Source organism: Erythrolamprus reginae, chromosome 6 (genome assembly GCF_031021105.1).
Source record: "Erythrolamprus reginae isolate rEryReg1 chromosome 6, rEryReg1.hap1, whole genome shotgun sequence".
Taxonomy (NCBI): domain Eukaryota; kingdom Metazoa; phylum Chordata; class Lepidosauria; order Squamata; family Dipsadidae; genus Erythrolamprus; species Erythrolamprus reginae.
This window is the reverse complement of record NC_091955.1, coordinates 72,916,967-72,940,309: the sequence shown is the minus strand read 5'-3', so window position 1 is coordinate 72,940,309 and position 23,343 is coordinate 72,916,967. Positions and strand designations below refer to the sequence as shown.

The 23,343-nt window shown below is 38.8% G+C and overlaps 1 protein-coding gene across 2 annotated transcripts in view; it reads left to right on the top strand.

Moving 5' to 3' along the window:
• Positions 1-7,626: 7,626 nt before the first annotated feature.
• The window catches only part of CRY1 (cryptochrome circadian regulator 1), a 29,192-nt gene continuing 13,475 nt past the window's right edge, over positions 7,627-23,343 (top strand). Inside the window, exon 1 of one of the 2 annotated variants that reach the window (XM_070756241.1) lies at positions 7,627-8,350. In XM_070756241.1, coding sequence (XP_070612342.1) covers positions 8,193-8,350 — 158 coding nt within the window. In that variant the 5' untranslated portion in view covers positions 7,627-8,192. The remainder of the gene's footprint in view (positions 8,351-23,343) is intronic. The other variant, XM_070756242.1, reaches the window with a different exon arrangement.

The following is a 23,343-nucleotide window of genomic DNA, read 5'->3' as shown; positions in this document are numbered from 1 at the left end:
CAGTTTCCGGTCACAATTCAAAGTGTTGGTTATGACCTATAAAGCCCTTCATGGCACCGGACCAGATTATCTCCGGGACCGCCTTCTCCCGCACGAATCCCAGCGATCAGTTAGGTCCCACAGAGTGGGTCTTCTCCGGGTCCCGTCAACTAAATAATGTCATTTGGCAGGACCCAGGGGAAGAGCCTTCTCTGTGGCAGCCCTGGCCCTCTGGAACCAACTCCCTCCAGAGATTAGAATAGCCCCTCCCTCCTTGCCTTTCATAAGCTCCTTAAAACCTACCTCTGCGGTCAGGCATGGGGGAACTGAGATATTCTTTCCTCCTAGGCTTCTACAATTTATGCATGTTATGTTTGTATGTAAGATTGGTTTTATAATAAGGGTTTTTAGCTGTTTTAGTATTGGATTGTCACATGATGTTTTTACCACTGTTGTTAGCCACCCCGAGTCCACGGAGAGGGGCGGCATACAAATCCAATAAACAGCTAGCTAGCTAGATAGCTAGCTAGCTAGATAGATAGATAGATAGATAGATAGATAGATAGATAGATAGATAGATAGACAGATTTTGAAGGTTTCTTCCTCATAAGAGAGAGAGAGAAAACTTATATTTTAAAAAGATAATGTAAATTATGCCACAGAGACCCAGAAAAAGGTATATTAGATTGCATGCCACAGTGTTATATTGTATATACTCTATTATAATATGCCTCGTATTATGCCGCGTTAAGGTGCTGACCTAGAAATTAGGAAACTATGCATTCTAGTCCCGCCTTAGACTTGCTGGATGAGTTTGGGACAGTGACATGCTCTCAGCCCAACTCAACTCATAGGGTAGCTGTTGTGGGAAAAATAGGAGGAAGAGAGTATTATGAGGGTTCGATGCCTTGAGTTATTTATAAAATATTAAAGGTAGGATTTAAAAAATGATAACTTTTGCAGATACAATATAAGGACTATTTTATATTTATTCTGACTGTTTTCCAATTTCCAATTAAGGTTGCCAGCTGGTGAGAAAAAGATTTTGTTATTGTTTAGAAAAAGATTTTAAAAATAGTAGGTTATACATCAACTGTGAGAAAGATGAAGTAACTCTGCTCAGCTAAGCACTTTGACCTACAGAAGGTTGAAAGACATTCACCCCTCCTCTCCCATCATTACTGTAGATTCTTCAAATCTTAGCCTTCTGTGAGATGGCAACCTCTATGGGAAAAGCAGGGTACAGCAAGAGCCAACACTGTCTTATAGATGTGCTGTCCACTTTGCTGAGCAATTTTGATTGAGCAAAATAATAAATAGCTTGAAACTTAGACTGGTTCTTAGCAGAAAAATTGAAAAGTATCAAACAATCCTTATGCCACACAACTAGGACAATGGCTATGGGAGAAAGAGACACCTAATCCAAAAATCTTCAACCTTAAATTATCTACTGTTGACCTCTACCCTTTTCTAAGAGGTCTATAAGGGGCGTGCATAAGCGCACCATTGTGCCTTATCCGTCCCCGTCCTTCTGTCATATCCTTTTTATCACTTCTTTATACATTGTTATGTTAATACAAACTATAACTCTATATTTGTTAGACAAACAAACAAACAAACGAATGAATGAATAAATAAATAAATATTTACCGTGCTTAATGTTGATGGAAGAAGGAGACATATGTAAGTTTCAAACTTTAGGTTTTACCTACATAAGTATCTTGAATAGTAACCCTTTGCAGTTTCCGAGGTTCTTCGAACTGGGAGATCTTTATACTACCTGAAATAAAAGTTATCTGATTAAGAATTATGTTCCCAAATTACTGCCAGCTAGCCTTCTAGTTTGAGTTTGAGAGAAGCTTGATGTTTTCTTGCTCCATTTCCCTTGTGAGGGGAAAATGCTTAATGTAAACAAAGCAAAACATCAGCTGGAAGCCCTCATACTTTTTCTCCAATTCCAGATGTAGGGTGGCTCACAATTATTGCTGGTTTACCTGCCACTCAACCTGTATAACAGAAGGAAAGCTCTTAAAGGTTTCCCTAGGTTGTCTATTTCCTCACATATGGAAAATTGAGTGAGATTAGATAGAGACAGCAATATTCAATTTCAATTCAATTCAATTTATTAGATTTGTTTGCCGCCCCTCTCCAAAGACTCGGGGTGGCTCACAACAATAATAAAAACAATATTCCAGCGAAAACAAATCTAATACTGTATTAAAAAGCACATAAAACTCTATCATATTTTAAAAAGCAAACAACATATACATACCCAAACATAAATATATATATAAAAAAAGCCTGGGGGAAAGGTGTCTCAACTCCCCCATGCCTGGCGGTTTAGATGGGTCTTGAGTAATTTACGAAAGACAAGGAGTGTGGGAGCAGTTCTAATCTCCGGGGGGAGTTGATTCCAGAGGGCTGGGGCTGCCACAGAGAAGGCTCTTCCCCTGGGGCCCGCCAAACGAAATTGTTTGGTCGACAGGACCCGGAGAAGGCCAACTCTGTGGGACCTTATCGGTCGCTGGGATTCATGCGGTAGCAGGCGGTTCCGGAGGTACTCTGATCCAATGCCATGCAGGGCTATTATTATTATTATTATTATTATTATTATTATTATTATTATTATTATTATTATTAATTGTTGTTGTTGTTGTTATTATTATTATAATAATTATTATTATTATTTACATTTGATTGCCATCCCACTCTGGAGACTCTGCAATCATTTGTCCTTCAGGTTGGATATGGGGTTTCATGCACCCTATTGGATAAATTCAGTTAGCAGTATATGCTGCAACCTGAAAAATGTTGCCACATAAAAATGGAATGCGCAAACAACATTGTTTATTGCAGCTGAACAAATACTCTATTCTTCCAAAGCAGCTTCAGAAAAAAGAAACAGAAGACTACAGAGAAAAAAAGATGTTAATCTGTTGTAGGAATGTCCAAGGCATAACTTAATTTTAATAATCTTGAAGTTTTAAAAATGAAAGTATTTCTATGACATGTTCACTAATTAAAATGTACCATTCCAATCCAAGAATAAATGTGCGTTGTAGAAAACCACACAATTGTCTTTATTTTAAAATATAATTTAAAATTTTTAAATATAATTTCTGTTGCACAGGATAACATTATATGTTGAAAATTATACACCATAAAGCCAAATCTATTGTAAAAAATTACCCTCTGCAAAAAAAATATTTTGCTCAGACATTAATATGATATTATGATAGTCAAATTCAAATATATATGTGGTATCCATCTGAATGTACTATTCTAAGACTTGTTCATCTTTTAAAATCTTATTTAAAATATCTTCCTTAATCGCTTCCTAGTACTATTATCCGTTTCTCCCCCAAACATCAAAAACATTATGCAACTAAAACATTCAAAAGGAAAATTAACAGGGGCGTTATCATCCACTTTAAATGGCATCATTGTGTTCAATTCTAAAATGTCTTTCTTGATTTTATTCTAACAATAAAGAATCCCTGATGTACATTCTCAATAAATTCAGTTCTAAATCGTTTTAAGGTGGCTTCATTTTAGTCTTCCCCCTTTCTTAGTCCAAAATACCTCTAAAGCTAAATTAATGTCTATGAGACAACTGCCACAGGCAACTGATGCTGTAGTTCACAAACATTTTGCAGTAACTCCTTCCTAGTCATTTCCCCTGAACTTCTTACACGTTCTGTTGACTGAAAACAAAGCTGATTATGCTACATTACCTGTTTTACATCCTTTAAACTAGGGATGGATTATGGGCTGGGTATGATTTAAAATAATCTCCTATATATGGCTCAGAAAAACCTCTTCCAAACAGGTCAGGGTTTTGTAACCCCTAAGGGTGACTACAACTTCAGATCTAATACTGGAATTTTCATTATTTAGATTCAGACGATGGACTGTTTGTGCACAATATTAAGTAATGATGTATGTTAGCGTCTCCATAAGAACTAAGTCTATGCTATATTAAATCACATTTCAGAGACATTTGTTGCATTGTTCCTATGTATCATTTTTCCAATGGAGTTTCCAAGTCTGATTCTTTAAAATGTAACAGACACACTTTTGTTATTGCATTATTTGTTTTAAATCTGTGAAAGTCAATCTTTAAGGTATGCTGTGCCACCAACTGCGGGGCAGTTAATGTAATAGTCTCTGCAAATATACGCACACATACACATATACACACAGAGTATCATTTGTATGTCCCGAATATCTCCAGGACCGCCTTCTGCCGCATGAATCCCAGCGACCAGTTAGGTCCCACAGAGTTGGCCTTCTCCGGGTCCCATAGACTAAACAGTGTCGTCTGGTGGGACCCAGGGGAAGAGCCTTCTCTGTGGCAGCCCCGACTCTCTGGAACCAGCTTCCCCCGGAGATTAGGATTGCCCCCACCCTCCTTGCCTTTTGTAAACTCCTTAAAACCCACCTCTGCCGTCAGGCATGGGGGAATTGAGACATCTCTCCCAGGCCTATATAGTTTATGCATGGTATGTTTGTGTGTATGTCTTGCTTTTTAAATAAGGGGGTTTTAGATATTTTTAAATATTAGATTTGTTGTACATTGTTTTTTATTATTGCTGTGAGCCGCCCGGAGTCTACGGAGAGGAGTGCCCTACAAATCTAATAAATAAATAAATAAAATAAATAAATACATGTTCATAATATAGTTCATAAAGAGCCGGGGTGGCGCAGCAGGTAGAGTGCTGTACTGCAGGCCACTAAAACTGACTATAGATCTGTAGGTCAGCGGTTCAGATCTCACCACCGGCTCAAGGTTGACTCAGCCTTCCATCCTTCCGAGGTGGGTAAAATGAGGACCCGGATTGTGGGGGCAATATGCTGGCTCTGTTAAAAAGTGCTATTGCTAACATGTTGTAAGCTGCCCTGAGTCTAAGGAGAAGGGTGGCATAAAAATTGAATAAATAAATAATAAATAAATAAAATCATATACCAAAATATCCTTCCTGTTAATGACTACTTCACCTTCAACTGCAACAACACACAAGCACGTAATAGATTCAAACTCAATGTAAACCGCTCCAAACTCGACTGCAGAAAATATGACTTCAGCAATAGAGTGATCAATGCCTGGAATGCACTACCCAACTCTGTGATTTCTTCCCCAAACCCTCAAAACTTTAACCTTAGATTGTCTACAGTTGACCTCTCACCGTTTCTAAGTGATCTGTAAGGGTCGTGCATTATTTATTTATTTATTTGTTTGTTTATTTACTTACATACATACATACATACATACATACATACATACATATATATATATATATTTATTCATTCATTCATTCATTCGTTCCTTCGTTTGGTCATACCTTCGTTCGTTCGGTCGGTTGGTCAGTCAGTTAATTAGTTAGTTAGTTAGTTAGTTAGTTAGTTAGTTAGTTAGTTAGTTAGTATGCCGCCCCTCTCCACAGACTCGGGGCGGCTCACAGCAACAGAAAACAATATATAATACAAATTCAATAATTAAGAAGCTAAAAAACCCATAATGGTGGTGAGCACACCATGGTGCCTACCGTCCCTGTCCTACTGTCCTATTGCCCTCTTTTATTGTTACTTTTTATGTTATGTTTTTACAAATTACTACTATCCTAAACATGTTGGACAAGATAAATAAATAAATTTGCAATGGGCCATTTCATAATGATGTTATGTAATGATCAGCCATAGCCAGAAAGATGTACATAAACAAGCTCGCGGATCTTTGAAGGCTCCGATTCTCCTTCTCTGTTGGCTTCAGTTGCCTACTGCAATCTTGCAAGTGGGCACCCCACAGAATCCACACACACTCAATCCAGAAGAAGCGCGGGAAAGGGGGAGGAAAAGAAAGAGGGCTCTTTGAGAGCACCCAGATACACTGGTTACTATACAGTAACTATACTATACACTGGTTACTAACTGTGTATTATACCGGGATCCTTGTTGGATCCGTCTTGAGTGTCTGAAATCCAACGCGCTTCATAGAAACCTCTATGCTTCACACACACACACACACTTTTTTCCCCACTCTGAGGGCAGGGGATTTATTTTTTTATTTGTTTGTTTGTTTTGTCAAATACATATTGGTGGTATACAAAGATATACTGCTCAAAAAAATAAAGGGAACACTCAAATAACACATCCTAGATGTGAATGAATGAAACATTGTATTTTGAATACTTCGTTCTGTGCAAACTTGAATGTGCACAACAGCAGGTGAAATTGATTGTCAATCAGTGTTGCTTCCTAAGTGGACAGTTTGATTTCATAGAAGTTTGATTTACTTGGAGTTATGTTGTATTGTTTCAGTGTTCCCTTTATTTTTTTTGAGCGGTGTATAATATTTATATACACGATAGTAGTAAGAGAGAAACATTAGGACAGGAGACGGAAGGCACTCTGGTGCACTTATGCACGACCCTTACTGATCTCTCGGGAGAAGTCAACAATAGATAGTCCAAGGGTAAAGTTTCGGGGGTTAGGCAGCGGTGGGTTACGAGCCGGAACACTAAATTGCACTCACGGCCGCGGCTTGTAAGTTCTTGCGGGACCAGCGCAATTTTGCTGCCGCACCTGTGTAGGTAGCAAAATTGCACCCATGTTTCAGCGAGGTTTTACCTGCGGCTCCATGTGCGATTTTGCTAAATCGCGCTGGTCCTGCAAGAACTTACAAGCTGTGGCGGCGAGCGCAATTTCACGTTCCGGCTCGTAGCCCACCGCTGGGGTTAGGTATTGATACTACAGAGTCTGGTAGTGAGTTCCATGAATCAACTACTGTACTTCCAGTGAAGGGCTACCAAAATTTTTACTACCACACTGTGGGTGTGGCTTATGCAGGATGCCCTGCATTTTCTTTCAACATCTTTCAGTGCAAATTGGGTGCTCTGGGGTAGAACTACATTTTCGCTACCCCACTGTTTTCCCCCCACCCACCCAACTACTCGGCTACTAAAGTCGTATTTCCTGCAGTTGAGTTTAGAGCGGCTTACTTTAAGTTTGTATCTGTTGTGTGCTCGTATATTGTTGTGGTTGAAGTTGAAGTAGTCGTTGAGAGGAAGGATGTTGTGGCAGATGATTTTTAAAGGGCTATGTATTTATTTGTTTTGTCACGTACGTATGGGTGATATACAAAGGTATAATATTGATACATGATACTATTAAAAGAGAAACATTTTTTATTTATTTATTTATTTTGTCCAATACACAATGAGGATTTTAGTGGGTATATATCTACAAACATATAGTAAAATACATGATGAAGGTTATAGAGGAGATACTCATAGTAAAATATATTTAAAAAATAATAGAAAAGAAGGTATAGTAATAGAACATATCAATGAAAGAATAGAAGAAGAGATATAGGAATAGAAGAAAGGAATGAGATATAGGAGAGCAATAGGACAGGGGACGGAAGGCACTCTAGTGCACTTGTACAGGGTTCTAAGCTTTCTAAAGCTAGGATTGTAAGCCGAGCACGCGCTTTGTTTCCTTCGAAAAGGCCGGCCAACCTCGCTCCCGCGCCTTTTTTTGGGGGGGGGGGCGCCGCGTCTTGCATAACCCGGGCACGCGCGCCGCCTCACGTCCCCCCCCCTCCTCGTGCCGGACCCAAAGAAACACATTTGAGAAACGTGAGGCGGCGACGATCACGTGGACCCGTGGGCCAATGAGGAGGGAGAGGGCGGGGCTCGGCTCCCTTCGTCATTCTGCGGAGCTGCCTAGAGTCACAGGGCGAGCAACGAGGAGAAACAGAGGACGGGGTGGTGTTCACGCTTGTGAGGCGAGGCGGCGCTTTGACGGTGGAAAGACCGAGAAGGAAGAAGGAGGAGGAGAAGAAGAAGCCAGGCTACCGAGCCGCTCCCTTTCTCTGTTTGCCGCCGCGTTTACGGAACGCTCTGGGGCTCCTTCCCCAGCCGTGAGTGAGCGTGCGAAGGGGAAAAAAAGGGGGTGATGCGTCTCCCGTTGGCGGCCATCTCCACCGAAGCCGCTGCTTCCACGGCCGCAGCCGCTGCCTCCACCAGGGCTTAAAGAGAGGCGACTCTTCCGCCTTCGCCTCCTCGAGCGGAGCTTTTAAAAATAGCGGGATCTCGCCCGGCATGAGCCCTGAAGCCGACTGCACTCGTTCCTGAACAGCCCCGTCGTTCTTTTCAGCCGACCGACCGACCGCTCCTCTATCCAACCCCGGCGACTCCGTCCCACTGTCGGCGATGGGGGTGAACTCGGTGCACTGGTTCCGCAAGGGGCTCCGGCTCCACGACAACCCGGCGCTGAGGGAAGTCATCGAGGGGGCCGACACGGTGCGCTGCGTCTACATCCTGGACCCCTGGTTCGCGGGGTCCTCCAACGTGGGCATCAACCGGTGGAGGTGAGCGGGCATGATGGGAGGCAAAAGGCGGTGGCAATGTCAACGGCTCCTTGGATGGAGGGGGTCGCTTTTCAAACCCCCTCCCTCCCTTTCCCCATTAAAAAAAATATTAAAAAAAGAGAAAAAACGGAGTCGGTGGCGCATGCGCACCGGCGCCTGGTTACACAACCTCGCTTCTCCGCGGCCTCCTCAGGAGTCGTTTCTGACGTCTCAACGTTCCTGAGGGAAGGAAGGCGATCTCTCCCGACTGTTTTCGGTGAAACGGGCTCGATAAATTTATTTATCTGTCTGTCTATCTCTATCTGTCTATCTCTCAATCTCTATCTATCTATTTATCTATCTATCTTTATCATCTATCTGACTTCTATGCTGCCCAATCCTGAAGGGCAGTTTACAAATACTGTAATATAAAAAAGTACAGTGAGCAATAAAAAGAAGTCAAATACAAATTAAAACAGTAACCCCAGCTAAAACCCACAACTCAGCAATCTAATCCAATTGAATACATCCCTTCTTTCCTAGGGAAGGCATGAAAGGTTACATAAGGTGCAAAATAAGGTGCTGCCTTTCCTTCCCCCCCCCCCCTTATAACATGGGGGGAAAGAGAGGCTTGGAAGGTTCATAGTGAGTTGTTGATATTATTAGGTAGTTTGTGTTGGCAATGTGTGAAAACGTTTTGGGAATGGCTCTGTCAAATCCTGTTCTATTTAGCTGATCTGAAATAGATGCTTGTAGTAACACTCCTGGAGACAGTAGAGCGGGTAACCTATGCCAAGGCCTCAGGAAGTATTATTTTTTGTGTGTGTGTGTCTTGATTTCCACATTGTTTTCCTTTGCACGTTTTGTTGCTTGGTTTTATATATAACGGGCCACGCTGCCATCCCTGCTTTTGCTTGCAGTGCCCTGTAATTTTCCTAATTGGATCTTTTCCAGCTCTTCCCTGTGCTGTCAGCAAAGAAAAAATGACATGCAAACCCTCTTGTTGCTATGCCCACACTTGCATTTCAATTGGATGTTTCATAACCAGTACTGAGTTCATAGAATTTGGGAAAGATCTGCCCCAAATTCTCAAGTTAAGAGTAGTAGGTTGGATATACCTGTTTGAATATAGTGTTTAGCAGGAAGTGTATTAATATATAAAAGTCAAATACCACTCACTCATCACAGAATCTCCATAACTGTAAAGCCTATAAACTTGAAACTTGGCACGTAAGTTCCTCTTGGCTTCTAGGTGCTCGCTAAGAAAAGATTTTTCGAAATGACCATCAGAACATTAGCATTTTTATACAGTATTATAGTAATATGCTCTGATGCTAAGGAGTTTAGACATTCTAGTCCCCCTCCCCTCCTGAAAAGAATTCTGTTCCAACTGTTAGTTGCCTTATACTCTAGTGCTAAGGAGTTACATATTCTACATAAATTTTCCAGCTTTAAGTGTCAACGTATCAATCCTGATCTAATGATTATAACTACTCATTAATTTTCAAGCTTTAACTCAATTTATCAAGCCTGATCACATAGTTTCATAGCGAAGAACGGGTATCCAGCTCCTAGTAGAAATATAAACCTTTGTGGGCTACATCAAAATTAGATGAGGTGAAAGCTTCATGCCTTTCAAAATCATTTGTTAGTTGGAAAAGATGCTGCTAAATTCTTTATTTTTAGCTATTTGGTTCTGTTTCTTACTTTTAAAAAATATGGATTCAATTTAGCATGGTGGGTATAAACTTTATACTCTCTTAGGGGTATGGAAAACAGATCCTCAGCCATAGCGGAAGTGTAGAATGCGGTTATTGTTCAACAGTAGAACCAGTGATGGACTGTTGCTGGAATGGTCAGGTGCTACGCTCCGGTAGTGATTTTCGGGATACGGACGCAGCTGCATGTCACTGATATGAGCATATGTGTCCACGTGCAAGATTTAGCTTCTATGCCTACGCAGCAAGCAAAATCTTGTTTGAAGACACTCGTGCAAGCGAGATTTTGGTGATTTTTGCCAATGTTTTGCTTCTGTGCATGCATGGAAGCAAAAATATCAGCAAAAATCATAGAAATTTTGCTTGTGTGAGTGTCTTCACAGAAGATTTTGCTTGCTGCGCATGCGCAGAAGCCAAATCCTGCACCGATGGGCGCACGCCGACAGGTGCACCTGCAATGGCTTCAGAGAGGGTACACTGGTAGCACCGAAGATGGCAGTCCTTCGCTGAGTAGAACATCTATTTTGCATGTAGAGGTTTAATCCTTACCAATCTCAGGAAAGTGTTATTGGAGGAAGCCATTCTCAGATAATTTTGCCAAACAGTGCAAGGCACCTTTTGAGGTGTAACTGATATGGGTATAATTAATACAGTTTCAGTATAATATTTTAACATTGTAAATCAAGGATCAAGGCATAAAATCATTTTCAAATATTTATTAAGGCTCAGTGTTTTTAGGATACAATTTTTTTAAAAGTCTGAAAACAATTTTCTGTTTGTCTTTGTTTTGACCTATCCACATAATCAAGGTTGTAGCACTATTTTATAATGGCAACAGAAGTAGTAGCCACTAGGCAAGAAAAATGAAAAACAAGGCTATTTTCCATAATATGCATCGTGCAGTTTCTTGTGTGATTAATAGTAGTTGCTTGGTTGTAGAATCCAGATTTTTTTCAGGCCTTTGTAAATCCAGTGTTAAGCAATTAAATGTCATTTATTTGAAATATAGTCCTCCAAGGATTCTGATTTTTATAGACACAAGTAAGCATGCTAATAAATTATGCTTGATTGCTGTAATTTGATTCTCAGCAGTTGATTCATTATAGCATTATATGCATATAAAGTTCCTGGTTTGTAAGTTACAGTAAGTTGTGGATGGAATTGCCTGGGTTTGTTAGACCTCTCACTATTCGGGAGACCAATAGAAAGAGATTGAGCATGTATCAATGGGTTGCTTTCATAGGTCATTCAATAGTCATTCACAGGTTAGCAAGAATTGTATCTTACTTTCCTTCTGCGCACTACCATAGGCTGTTGAAATTGAGAAAGAAGTACATGAACAGGAAATGCTTAGAATGTACAGAAAAATTATGGGCTTGATGAAACATAGAAACATAGAAACATAGAAGATTGATGGCAGAGAAAAAGACCTCATGGTCCATCTAGTCTGCCCTTATACAGTCATACCACGTCTTACGAACCTAATTGGTTCCAGGGGGAGGTTCGTAAGACGAAAGGTTCGAAAGACGAAACATTGTTTCCCATAGGAAACAATGTAAAGTCAATTAATCCGTGCAACAAAAAAAACACCCGCAAAAAATCGCTGCCGCCCGGCTGTGACCTTTTAAAACAGCCGCGCGGCTTTCCAGCAGCCTCCAAACGCCAAACCTGGAAGTTCGGGTTTGGCGTTCGTATCACGAAAAAAGTTCGTAAGAAGAGGCAAATTTTTCCTGAACCGTTCGGAGGCTGCTGGGAAGCCGCGCGGCTGTTTTAAAAGGTCACAGCCAGGCTGGGGGGCTTTCCAGCAGCCTCCGAAAGCCAAACGCGGAAGTTTGGGTTTGGCGTTTGGCTTCAGGAGACGGCTGGGAAGCCGCGCGGCTGTTTTAAAAGGTCACAGCCGTCTCCCGAAGCCGAACGCCAAACCCAAACTTCCGCGTTTGGCATTCGGAGGCTGCTGGAAAGCCCCGCCGCCCGGCTGTCACCTTTTAAAACAGCCGCGCGGCTTCCCAGCAGCCTCCGAACGGTTCAGAAAAAATTTGCCTCTTCTTACAAACTTTTTTCGTGATACGAACGCCAAACCCGAACTTCCGGGTTTGGCGTTCGGAGGCTGCTGGAAAGCCGCGTGGCTGTTTTAAAAGGTGACAGCCGGGCTGGGGGGCTTCCCAGCAGCCTCCGAACGCCAAGCCCGGAAGTTCGGGTTTGGCGTTCGTATCACGAAAAAAGTTCGTAAGAAGAGGCAAATTTTTTCTGAACCCCGGGTTCGTATCTTGAGTTGTTCGTAAGACGAGGGGTTCGTATCTTGAGGTACCACTGTACTATATCCTGTATTTTATCTTAAGATGGATACGGTATATGTTTATCCCAGGCATGTTTAAATTCAGTTACTGTGGATTTGCCAACTACGTTTGCTGGAAGTTAGTTCCAAATATCTATCAGTAATACTTTTTCAGTAAAATAATATTTTCTCATGTTGCTTCTGATCTTTCCTCCAACTAACCTCAGATTGTGCACCCTTGTTCTTGTGTTCACTTTCCTATTAAAAACACTTCCCTCCTGAACTTTATTTAACCCTTTAACATATTTAAATGTTAGTGAGGTATACTGGAAACACTAGTTTGTGATGTGGTAAGGTGTGTGCAAAATTCATATTAAACTTATGAATGAATTCTGACAACTGACCTACTGACATGCTGTGCATAATTGTTAGCCTGCTGTGACATATAGCAATCATTGACCTCTTTTCTCTTCATTATTTTCCTGTAGCATAGGCGGTGATATTCATATTGTGAAAACTTAGTTTTTTATTCAGAAGTTTTACTGTGTGACTCATTTTTTCTGAATGTGCCTTATTTCTTTAACAAATTAAGAAAAACAAATGTGCAACAAGTTGCCTTCTTGAAATCTATGTTATAAGTTCAGTTAATGTTTTTATGACTTTTTTGTAATTTACTAAAAACTAAATGTATGTAAATTGTTCTATGTATGTTCTATTTTGATGTAAAAATAGAGAGTTCCTCAGGTACAATAAATGCATCATGCATCCCAGCGGCCGGTTAGGTCTCACAGAATCTGCCTTCTCCAGGTCCCGTCAGCCAGACAATGTTGCCTGGGGAAACCTAGGGAAAGAGCCTTCTCTGTGGCGGTCCTGGCTCTTTGGAACGACCTCCCTCCGGAGATACATACCACCCCCTTCCTCCTGATCTTTCGCAAAGTTTTGAAGACCTATCTCTGCCGGCGGGCATGGGCATTGAGATTGGCTACTGCTGATGCTGTGAGTGACTGGATTGGATGAATGAATGTGTATGATTGTGTTGGGATAGATGGGGTTTATAGAATTGTTTTAGTTTTGTAGTATTTTGAAATTAGATTCCTTACATTGTATTGTATTTATTATACGCTGTCCTGTGTTGGTTGAGAAGGGCTGCATAGAAGTCTAATAAATTAATGAATGAATTATTGAATTAATGAATGAATAAATAAATAAAATATCCATAAAGTATTTTATCTTATTATTATAAAGCAAGTCCCATAGATTTCAGAATTTGAAGAAATAGTTGCCATGTGGGTCTAGCTAGTCACAAAAACAAGCAACTTGCCCATGAAATTAAATACAAGGCAGAAATTTGTGTAAACTGGTAAAACTAGTTATTTTCTGTAACCAAAATAGTAGTATTTCACAAGTAAAACTACCATATTTTCTTGACTATGTTGCAATGGTGTGTAAGACACAATATTCAAAAAGGTAAGTAAGAAAAAAACGTTTGTCCTCCCCGGCCCCCAGGAGCACCTCTGCAAGCCTCCCAAACCCTTTGTACGCCCTGTTTTTCAGAAAAATTGGGGCATTTTTGCCTTCCCGCAGGCTCCCAAACCATCTGCACACCGTTTTTAGTAAAAATTGACCCATTTTTTTACCAGAGTGTTTGGGAAGCCTGTAGAGTCTCCTAGGGGCTGGGGGAAGGCAAAAATGCCCCAATTTTTGCAAAAATTTCCCCATTTCTTTTTTTTTTTTTACAAAAATAGGATGTGCAGAGGATTTGGGAGGCCTGCGAAGTGCTTTTGGGGGCTTGGGGTAGGCAAAAACACCATTTTTCCAAACAAAATCCCCTTTTTATGCAAAAACTGTGGTGTTTTTGCCTTCCCCCGGCCCCTAGGAGCACTCTCAAGCCTCTCAAACCCTCTGTGCACCCCCTTTTTTTTTTTTTTTCAAAATGGGAGATGAGATGGGGCTTCTGGAGGCCAAAAATGGCTATATCCGGTGCATAAGATGCACAGATATTTCCACCCTTTTTTAGGGGTGGAAAAGATAGATGGTACGTCTTATACTCCGAAAAATGCGGTAATTATATTTTAGGAGTTTGGGTCCCATTTTAAAATGGTGAGAAGAATTATGGCTTTTAAGTGACCTTGGGATAATTGTATGAGGCCCTGAAACTGCAAGTTGTATGAATCACCCCCAAAAAGTAAGTGGGAAATTGTAATCTATTTTCACAATTGTGATAGAATCCTTCAGGGGGCACAAACTTACATTCAACACTACATGTGCATTGTGACCTCAGTTTGCCTAGAAGTGATAAATGAATTTGTATCTGTTTTAATCTCTGTATGTGTAGAATTAAGAATAGGGTATTCATTTTCAGAATGTCAAAAATGAAAATTTTATCTTGAGAAACACGTACAGGATGGAACTTATGGACAAAGTAACTTCCTGAGGGACTTTGACACCAACATTCAGGAAAAGTTGAGATAGTTATTTGCCATTAGTATCTTCTTCTCTCAATTCTCTATTTTCTAAAGTCCAGACACAAATGCATAAATCTTAAATGTTAATAATGAAAAACAAAATATGGAGAATGGTTTGCCTAATAGTTGCTGATTCTGTTACTAGATGAAATGTTTCCCTCAAAATAGGTCTATATTAAATTAGAGAAATTATGCTGCAAATCAATTTATTTGTGAAATGTTATTAATACATTTTAAGGAAATTTTTGTTTATATTCTTTTAATTAAAAGGTAGGTGTTTTTTTATTAAAAAAAATGCCCTTTATTCAGTAATGGGGATTTTGTTTTGCCTGGCACAGCTTGTAAAATAAATTACACTGGTAACAAATATTTATAATACTTGCCCAATCAAATTCCATGTTATAATTAAAAAGTGCTTTCTGTGGAGAAGTTGAGTTCCCTAAATTTAAAGTATTGTGACAAAGAAAAAAAATGTAGTATTGCTTTGATTGTGCTGCTGATTTAAAAACACTATGTAGGTGAAACATGGCCTTTCAAGAGCAAGATTGGAACAATACAAACATGGGTAAGGTACAATTTTAATTTAGGTTATTTATACACAGTACACTTACTCTTGCTAAGATTGATGCAACTGAGAGGAAATTAACATTTTATTCAATTATTTGAAAATAAGTTTTATGTATATGGTGTATATTTTTCTTGCCCATATTTTCATAATTAAAAGTTATATTGCAACTTAATTAATTTTAAGAATCAGTCTTTAATAATTCATAAACAGCCCTAAGAATTTTGCTTTGGAACAAACCTTTCTACCTCCTGCACTTTCCTCCAATAAAAAAAGACAATGGTTTTATTGCATCTTGACGTATTGCAGTAAATGTAAGTCTAACATTTAATCCATAGATATCCCTATTGTGATCTTTGAAACGCCTTGATATTTAGCCTCCAAAGGGCAGTAAAACAAGTGAACATAGCTGCACTTGTCATTGGTAATTGTGGTGAAAGTTTAGTGGTTCCCATTTTTGCTCTGTAAAAAGAGCCAGATTTTTCTTTCCACAATGTATTTTAGCTAGCCGAATATGTGTATTTCTGATGGTCTATACCAGCACATGGTAAATCTCTTGGGCTTAAAATATTATCCAGACCTATGTTAAGTTGACAGAGCAGAATTGTGACAGAGAAAAGTTATTTAGGGATCCATGACCTTTTCTAGCTTTGAGAAGGTTTTGTTTTTAAAGGGATGCCTGGGTAGATGTTCTGATGTTAACCAGGTTTAGCTACAATTGTATGAAGATACAAGATGTAAGATATAAGATGTCATAGACATCTTATATCTTTGTCGGTAGATATTAGAACTACAGTGTTCCCTCAATTTTCACGGGGGATGCGTTCCGAGACTTCCCGCGAAAGTCGAATTTCCGCGAAGTAGAGATGCGGAAGTAAATACACCATTTTTGGCTATGGACAGTATCACAAGCCTTCCCTTAACACTTTAAACCCCTCAATTACCCTTTCCCATTCCCTTAACAACCATTTACTCACCATTATTACTGGTACTCACCATTGAATAAGACACTTAGTAATCCTGATATTTATAAACATAATTATTTATTAAGAATAATTTTTTTTTTTGTTATTTATTTGCAAAAATTATTAGTTTGGCGATGATGTATGATGTCATTGGGCAGGAAAAACCGTGGTATAGAAAAAAACCCACGAAGTATTTTTTAATTAATATTTTTTTAAAAACCGTGGTATAGGCTATTCGCGAAGTTCGAACCCGCAAAAATCGAGGGAACACTGTATATTTATTTTGATTACATGTTAGTGGGAATGGAGGAACAATGAATGAAAAAGCTTCATAATACATTTCTATCAGTAGTACAATAATTCATTTCATCTGTATTATTTTGGCATTTAAATTGGTTAAGCTTTAAAGATGCAGTTGTATGAAATACTGTAGACTGGTTTAGTAACTTGTATTTACTTTCTAACAGTCTGCTTTTCTTTAGAAGTGCAGCCTGAATTCGTCAAAACACTGTGGTGATGAACTTGAAATTCAAGTTATGAAACTGTTGTAGCATGATCTCTAAAGTAGGTCATTGTGACGGGAGTAGTCCAAACAGCCTTGCTTGGTTGCTAGAGCAACGGCCTATTTAAAAAAAAATGTTCTTGTTGATTCATATCAAGTAACCCTTTAGAAATCATGTAAAAAACCTGGATAAGAGATACACACCAAACATAACACTAGCAAAGATTTATTAAACTAACCGTCTTTCTCTAGAAGGTTTAAGGGACTTGAATGATGAAATGATATATATCTTTATCTTATTACAGTAGATGTTATTTTTCTTTGTGGTTCAGTAAAAATCATAGTTATATGATACATGAAGAAAAATCATTCCTATGTAAGGGCTAATTTTTGAAACAATACAGATCCTGTATCTAAAATTATGGGTTATTTACTTATTTATTTAGAATGCAATTTCTTTGTAACATGGATTCTCTATCTGAAAGACCAGGTTTGGGATACTGTACATCATTATATTCCTGAGTATGTTACAAAAGTCAGCTTTGAATATTTATGGGAAATTCTTGGAAATGGCAGGAAAAAAATCTTAGAAGCACGATACATTTGTTGTGTTTGAATCACCATATATACAATTGAAAATGTTATCAAGCTGTAATATTTAAACCATTATGTCCTTTGATAGTCAATAATGGAAAATCTTTACAGGTCTTCATATAGATTCTGGTTACTTGTTTTCTTCAAACGGTTTACAATAAGACCAGTAAAATAATTGTTTTAGACAAGAAACTCTTTACACAGTCATTAAATTATAATCTGCAAACTATCAAAGTTAATCAATGGCTATCTGTAGTTTGGAAAAATAAAAAGCCTATCAGGTCTGGTCAATACAGTAGTCCCTCACCTATCGCTGGTGTTACGTTCCAGACCTGGCCGCGATAGGTGAAATCCGCGATGGGGAATTTATCGACTGATAGTACTTATTTAAGTATTTATATTGTAATTGTTTGGTAAGTTTTCATTGTTTTAAGTGTTTATAAACCCTTCCCACACAGTATTTATTTTAGATACAGTATTTAAATACAGTTTTTACAATTTTAGATATATTTTTTTTTTAAAAAACCTGCCGATCGAGTTCGGCAGGCTGTTTAAATCTGCCGATCGACTTCCTCAGAAACCCGCGATGAAGTGAAGCCGCAGTAGGTGAAGCGCGGTATAGCGAGGGACTACTGTAGTCTAAAAATGTTACAGGACAGTGATGGCGAACCTATGTCTCGGGTGGCACATACTGTACAGCCATATCTGCTGGCACGCAAGCCGTTGCCCTAGTGTAGCTCCAACATGCATATGTATGCTGACAAGCTGATTTTTGGTTTGCACAGAGGCTCTTGGAGGGAGCTTTTGGCTTCCAGAGAGCAGTGGGTATGTGTTTTTACCCTCCCCCAACTCCAGGGAAGCCTTTGGAGCCTGAGGCGGGTGGAATACGAGCCTAATGGGCCCACAAGAAGTTTCTGGCCTCCAGAGGGCCTCTGGGAGGCAGGGGAAGCTGTTTTTGCCCTTCCCAGACATTGAATTATGGGTGTGGGCACTCGTGCATGTGCAATAGTGCATGCACATGCACTTTCGACACCCGAGGGGAAAAAGGTTCACCATCACTGTTATAGGACATAAACAAGATAATACTAGTTTATGTATTTCTGTACTTAAATAGTATTGCATCCTATTGAATTCTGATAATCATTCAATGTATTTTAATTTTGTGAATCAACAGATTTAAAGTATAGCTAAAATTCCAAATTCCAATCATACATACTGTATTCCGCTACAAGATGTTCCTGACTCTTCAGATATTCCAATATTTAGAAAGTGACTGTTTTCTCTATTTTAGTCATCATTACATTTGCAGATGATGTTATTAAATCTTGAAATAATAAAGAAAAAAAATAATGTTTGGGAAATTAAACTTTTAAAACATCTTATAATGCTTAAAATAACAATTATGTCGAGAGGAAAATGAATTATTAGAACAGAATCTTTATTTTCATTAATATCTTATTGGCATCCTTCAATTTTTTCCAGACCTTATGTTGGACACAGAGTAGTTTTCTGAATTTTTTAAAAATTATCTTCTGAACTTTTGAATTGCACCTTAGTTCAGCCCGATGGAAATTAGGGCCAGTTATGTATTTCATTATATAGAGCTGTTTGATTCCAGGCATGTTTAAATTCAGTTACTGTGGATTTACCAACCACGTCTGCTGGAAGTTTGTTCCAAGGATCTACTACTCTTTCAGTAAAATAATATTTTCTCAGGTATTACCACACAAATTCTATTTTTTTTTTAAGAATAATTGTATTAAAGTTTACAAATACAAAGATTAAAAAAACCTAAGGCAAACTAAAGAAAATATAAAAAGTAAAAGAAAAGTAAAAATAATAGACAAAATAAAAAAGAGAAAAAGATGTAGGTAATTCTCAACTTACAACCATTCATTTAGTGACCATTTGAAATTACTGGGGGGGGAAAGACTATGCCATTTTTCAGAGTTACGACCTTTGAACATCCCCAGGATCATGTGATCAAAATTTGGACGCTTTGGCAATTGGTTCATATGATGATGATTACCATGTCCCAGGGTCATTTGATAACCTTTTGAACCTTTCTGACAAGGAAAGTCAATGGGAAAGCCAGATCCACTAAACTGTGTTACTGACTTAATTGCAGTGATTCACTTAATAACTGTGGCAAAAAGGTCATAAACTGGAGCAAAACTAACTGTACAACTCAGGAGGGAAGTGTTTTTAATAGGAAAGTGAACACAAGAACAAGGGGACACAATCTGAAGTTAGTTGGGGGAATGATCAAAGGCAACATGAGAAAATATTATTTTACTGAAAGAGTAGTAGATCCTTGGAACAAACTTCCGGCAGACGTGGTTGGTAAATCCACAGTAACTGAATTTAAACATGCCTGGGATAAACATATATCCATTGTAAGATAAAATACAGGAAATAGTATAAGGGCAGACTAGATGGACCATGAGGTCTTTTTCTGCCACCAGTCTTCTATGTTTCTATGTTTCTAACTGTCTTGCTTAGCAACAGAAAATTGGGACTCAATTGTGGTGGTAAATTGAGGATGTGTATATAGAAAATTGTTGGTATTGGTATATATACAATGTAAGTTGACACCTCTACTGCTTCAATTAAAAAACCCTCTTCCCATGTCTCACTCCTTATCAATAATCAAATTATCATTTAGTTGTAATTAGCAAAAGTCTATTAAGAGTTACTAAACACATTAAAATTAATATATTTTAATCCTAATCAAAAACTCCAATTTTATAATCCAAAATTATCACTCAGTCTAAAAAAGCAAAAGAAATTGCTCTCCACTTATATCAGATCTTTAAACCCTCCTCATTCAGTTCTAGTAAAAAGGAAACCATCAAAATATATACTGTATTTTTTGGAATACAGGACACACCGCCGGAGTATAAGACACACCTTACTTTTGGGGGAGAAAAATGGGTGTGTGTGTTGTGGTTGGCTCTGGTCCAGCTCCTGCCCCAGGGAATGGGGAGGTGGATACAGGGGACAATTCAACATGTCACAGGCCTGTGTTATTGCCGACAGAATCAGATCAGAGTTTAGTTTCCTCGGACGAAGAAGAAGGTGGGAGTGACTCGGCAGAGGAGGGCTTGGCACACAGCCAAGGCAGTCAATCTTCCTTATCTTCTATAGCTTCAGATGATGACATTTTGGACCCAGGCAAGTTATGCGTAGAAGAGACCAAGTAAGAACATATTACAGGAAATAAGGGAGGCCACCTGTGTTTGGGTGGGGTTCCAGTAATTAGGGCTGCTGCTATAAATAGCAGCATGTGGGTTTGGCCATTGTGAAAGAATATCTGTTGCAGTTTTGTCAGGAATCTTGTGTGCTGGACTTCGTTGCTTTTTCACGCCTTTGAAACCAAAGCAGAGCAGCGTGTGTGTGTTTCCTTTCATTGGAAGAAGAAGGGGTGTGAAGTTTCTCCACAGCTTCTGGCTAAGTACTTAATGACTGCTTAAGGGACATTGTACAGACTAGTACAATGGGGAAGAGTGCTCTTTGCAAGACAAAAAGAGTGCTTAGTTTATTTTGACTTTTGTGATAAAGAACATTGTTTTGAATTTTCAAGCATGTGTGTGTCTGAAATTTGTATCCTTGAATTTTCGAGAGGCTCCTATCAGAGAGCCCGACAGAACAGGGGGGAATCTACCTACCAGGATTCATCTGGCTAGCGTCCTTAGTCTGTTCAGCTTCAGCACATTATTTTATCCCCTGTTCAGGGATGAAAAAACCTTTTCAGAGGAAGCAGGAATAAAAACAAGCTTGCAAAGACCAGGGCAGGAAAAAAATCTTCAGAGTGAGTAGGAAGCTTGGAGCATTGTTAGCACCTAGTTAGGGCTGGGAGAAAAAACTTCCACAAAGCTCCATCCAGAATATAAGGCACACTCAAGTTTTCAGCCTTTTAGGGAGGAAAAAGGTACTTCTTATACTCTGAAAAATACGGTATTTTAACTTGATCAAACAGAATTCATTTTATAAAACTTTTTAGTTTTAAAAAGCTTGATCTTTAATCCCATCAACATCAAGTAATGTCACACAAGATGCTTTTTTATCCTTTTCTTTCCTTCTTTCAGAAGCAGCTTTACTGTAATTCTTCTTTTGTCTGTTCCTAGAATTTCCTTGATTTCATGCATTCCTTTTACAAATCCAAGACACTCTTCTGATTTCTTATTTGCATGTCCTCTTTCATTATTAAGACTTCAGTTGGTTTCGTTTATAAATCCATTTTGGCATTGTTTGCCATATCACTCTTATTTAGTCTGGCATTTTAAAATCCATTTTCAGAACAACCATCTTTTCCCAAACAGCCTTAATATATTTTATGATCAAATAGTGTTGCTTTTTTTCTACTTTTGTTCTCTCTTTAAATTTTCTTCTTATCATCTGTTTATTTTCCAATCAACAAAACATTTTTGGAGTGGGCAGGTGGGGATAATGAATTTTATAATAATTAATTTTAAAGACCTCGTATATTGTTTTATAAATAAATTATCTCACAGGTAATATTTTCAAGCCCATTTAGCCCCTTAATTTTCCGGGATCAACATTCTGGTGCACTCTTTTGCTGTTTTCCAAAAAGTAAAGCTTTTCTTTGTAATCCTTACACAACCACTGGAGCTATTTGGACTAATGACAACTCCTGCAGAATTTATCAAATGTATGACTACAAATTCCTATTGTAGATAATCAGCTTCTTGGGTTTGTTTGGCATACTTCCATTCCTAGTTTAAATCCATTGCAGTTCATGGATATCCAACAATCAGTATATTCTCAATCTCAAGGTTTCACCAATGGCAGTGGCAGCCTTTTGCTCATTTTCAGATGCCAACTACAATATTGGTTCATGAGAAATTAAAGTGGTATTCTTGGTACTGGATGAATATTTTTTTCTTCCAACTACTTAGTCCGGGAGATAAATCAACAGAACTTTTTTTTTTTTGCTACCAGACAACCCACCTAGAGTTTGACCATGGATGCCTCCTCGAACAGATTGGAATTCCTTGCAGGGATTTCAGGTTTCTCCAGTTCTGGTAAACAACTTGTTACTGAGGTGGGGCAGGGGAATAGTTCAAGAAGATCAGCAACAGAGAATAGAAGGAGTGTATAACATTTTAAAGAGACTGCTGTTGCTTTTTCCTTAAAGATTTTTTTTACCCAACAGCTAGTGTTTGCTATGTATAACCCTTTAGAACCAGTATTTTTGTACAATAGTAGATTAAAGTCACTTTAAAATAATGTAACTATTATTAGTGCAACTATTGGGTTTTTTTCAAACATTCTACGGGTGCACTAATACAGTGATTTTCAACCTTTTTTGAGCCACGGCACATTTTTTACATTTACAAAACCCTGGGGCACATTGAGGGGGGGGGAGGGGTGGCTACAAAAAGTTTGGACAAATTTTTTTTCTCTCGCTTCCTCCCTTTTGCTCTATTTCTCTCTCCCTCCCTCTCTCTCCCTTCTTCTTTTTTCTCTCTCCCTTCCCTCCCTCTCTCTCTCTCTCTTTCTTGCTCTCTCTCTCTCTTTCTTTCTCTCTCTCTCTCTCTTGCTTTCTTTCTCTTGTTTTCTTTTTTTCTCTCTCTCTCTTTCTTTCTCTTTCTTATTCTTTTTCTCTCTTGCTTTCTTTCTTTCTCTCTCTCTCTGTCTTGCTTTCTCTCTCTTCCTTTCTTTCTCTCTCTCTTTCTTTCTCTCTCTGAGCTTCGCGGCACACCTGAACATGTCTCACGGCACACTAGTGTGCCGTGGCACACTGGTTGAAAAACACTGCACTAATAAGATAGAAAATGGCTTATCTATCTATCTTATTAGTGCAACTGAAGAATGTTTGAAAAACAATAGTTGAATCTGTAAACAGCAACATACTATGAATAGGGAGCACATTGTTTTAGGAATGGGGTAAAGGGAGATAGAAGAGA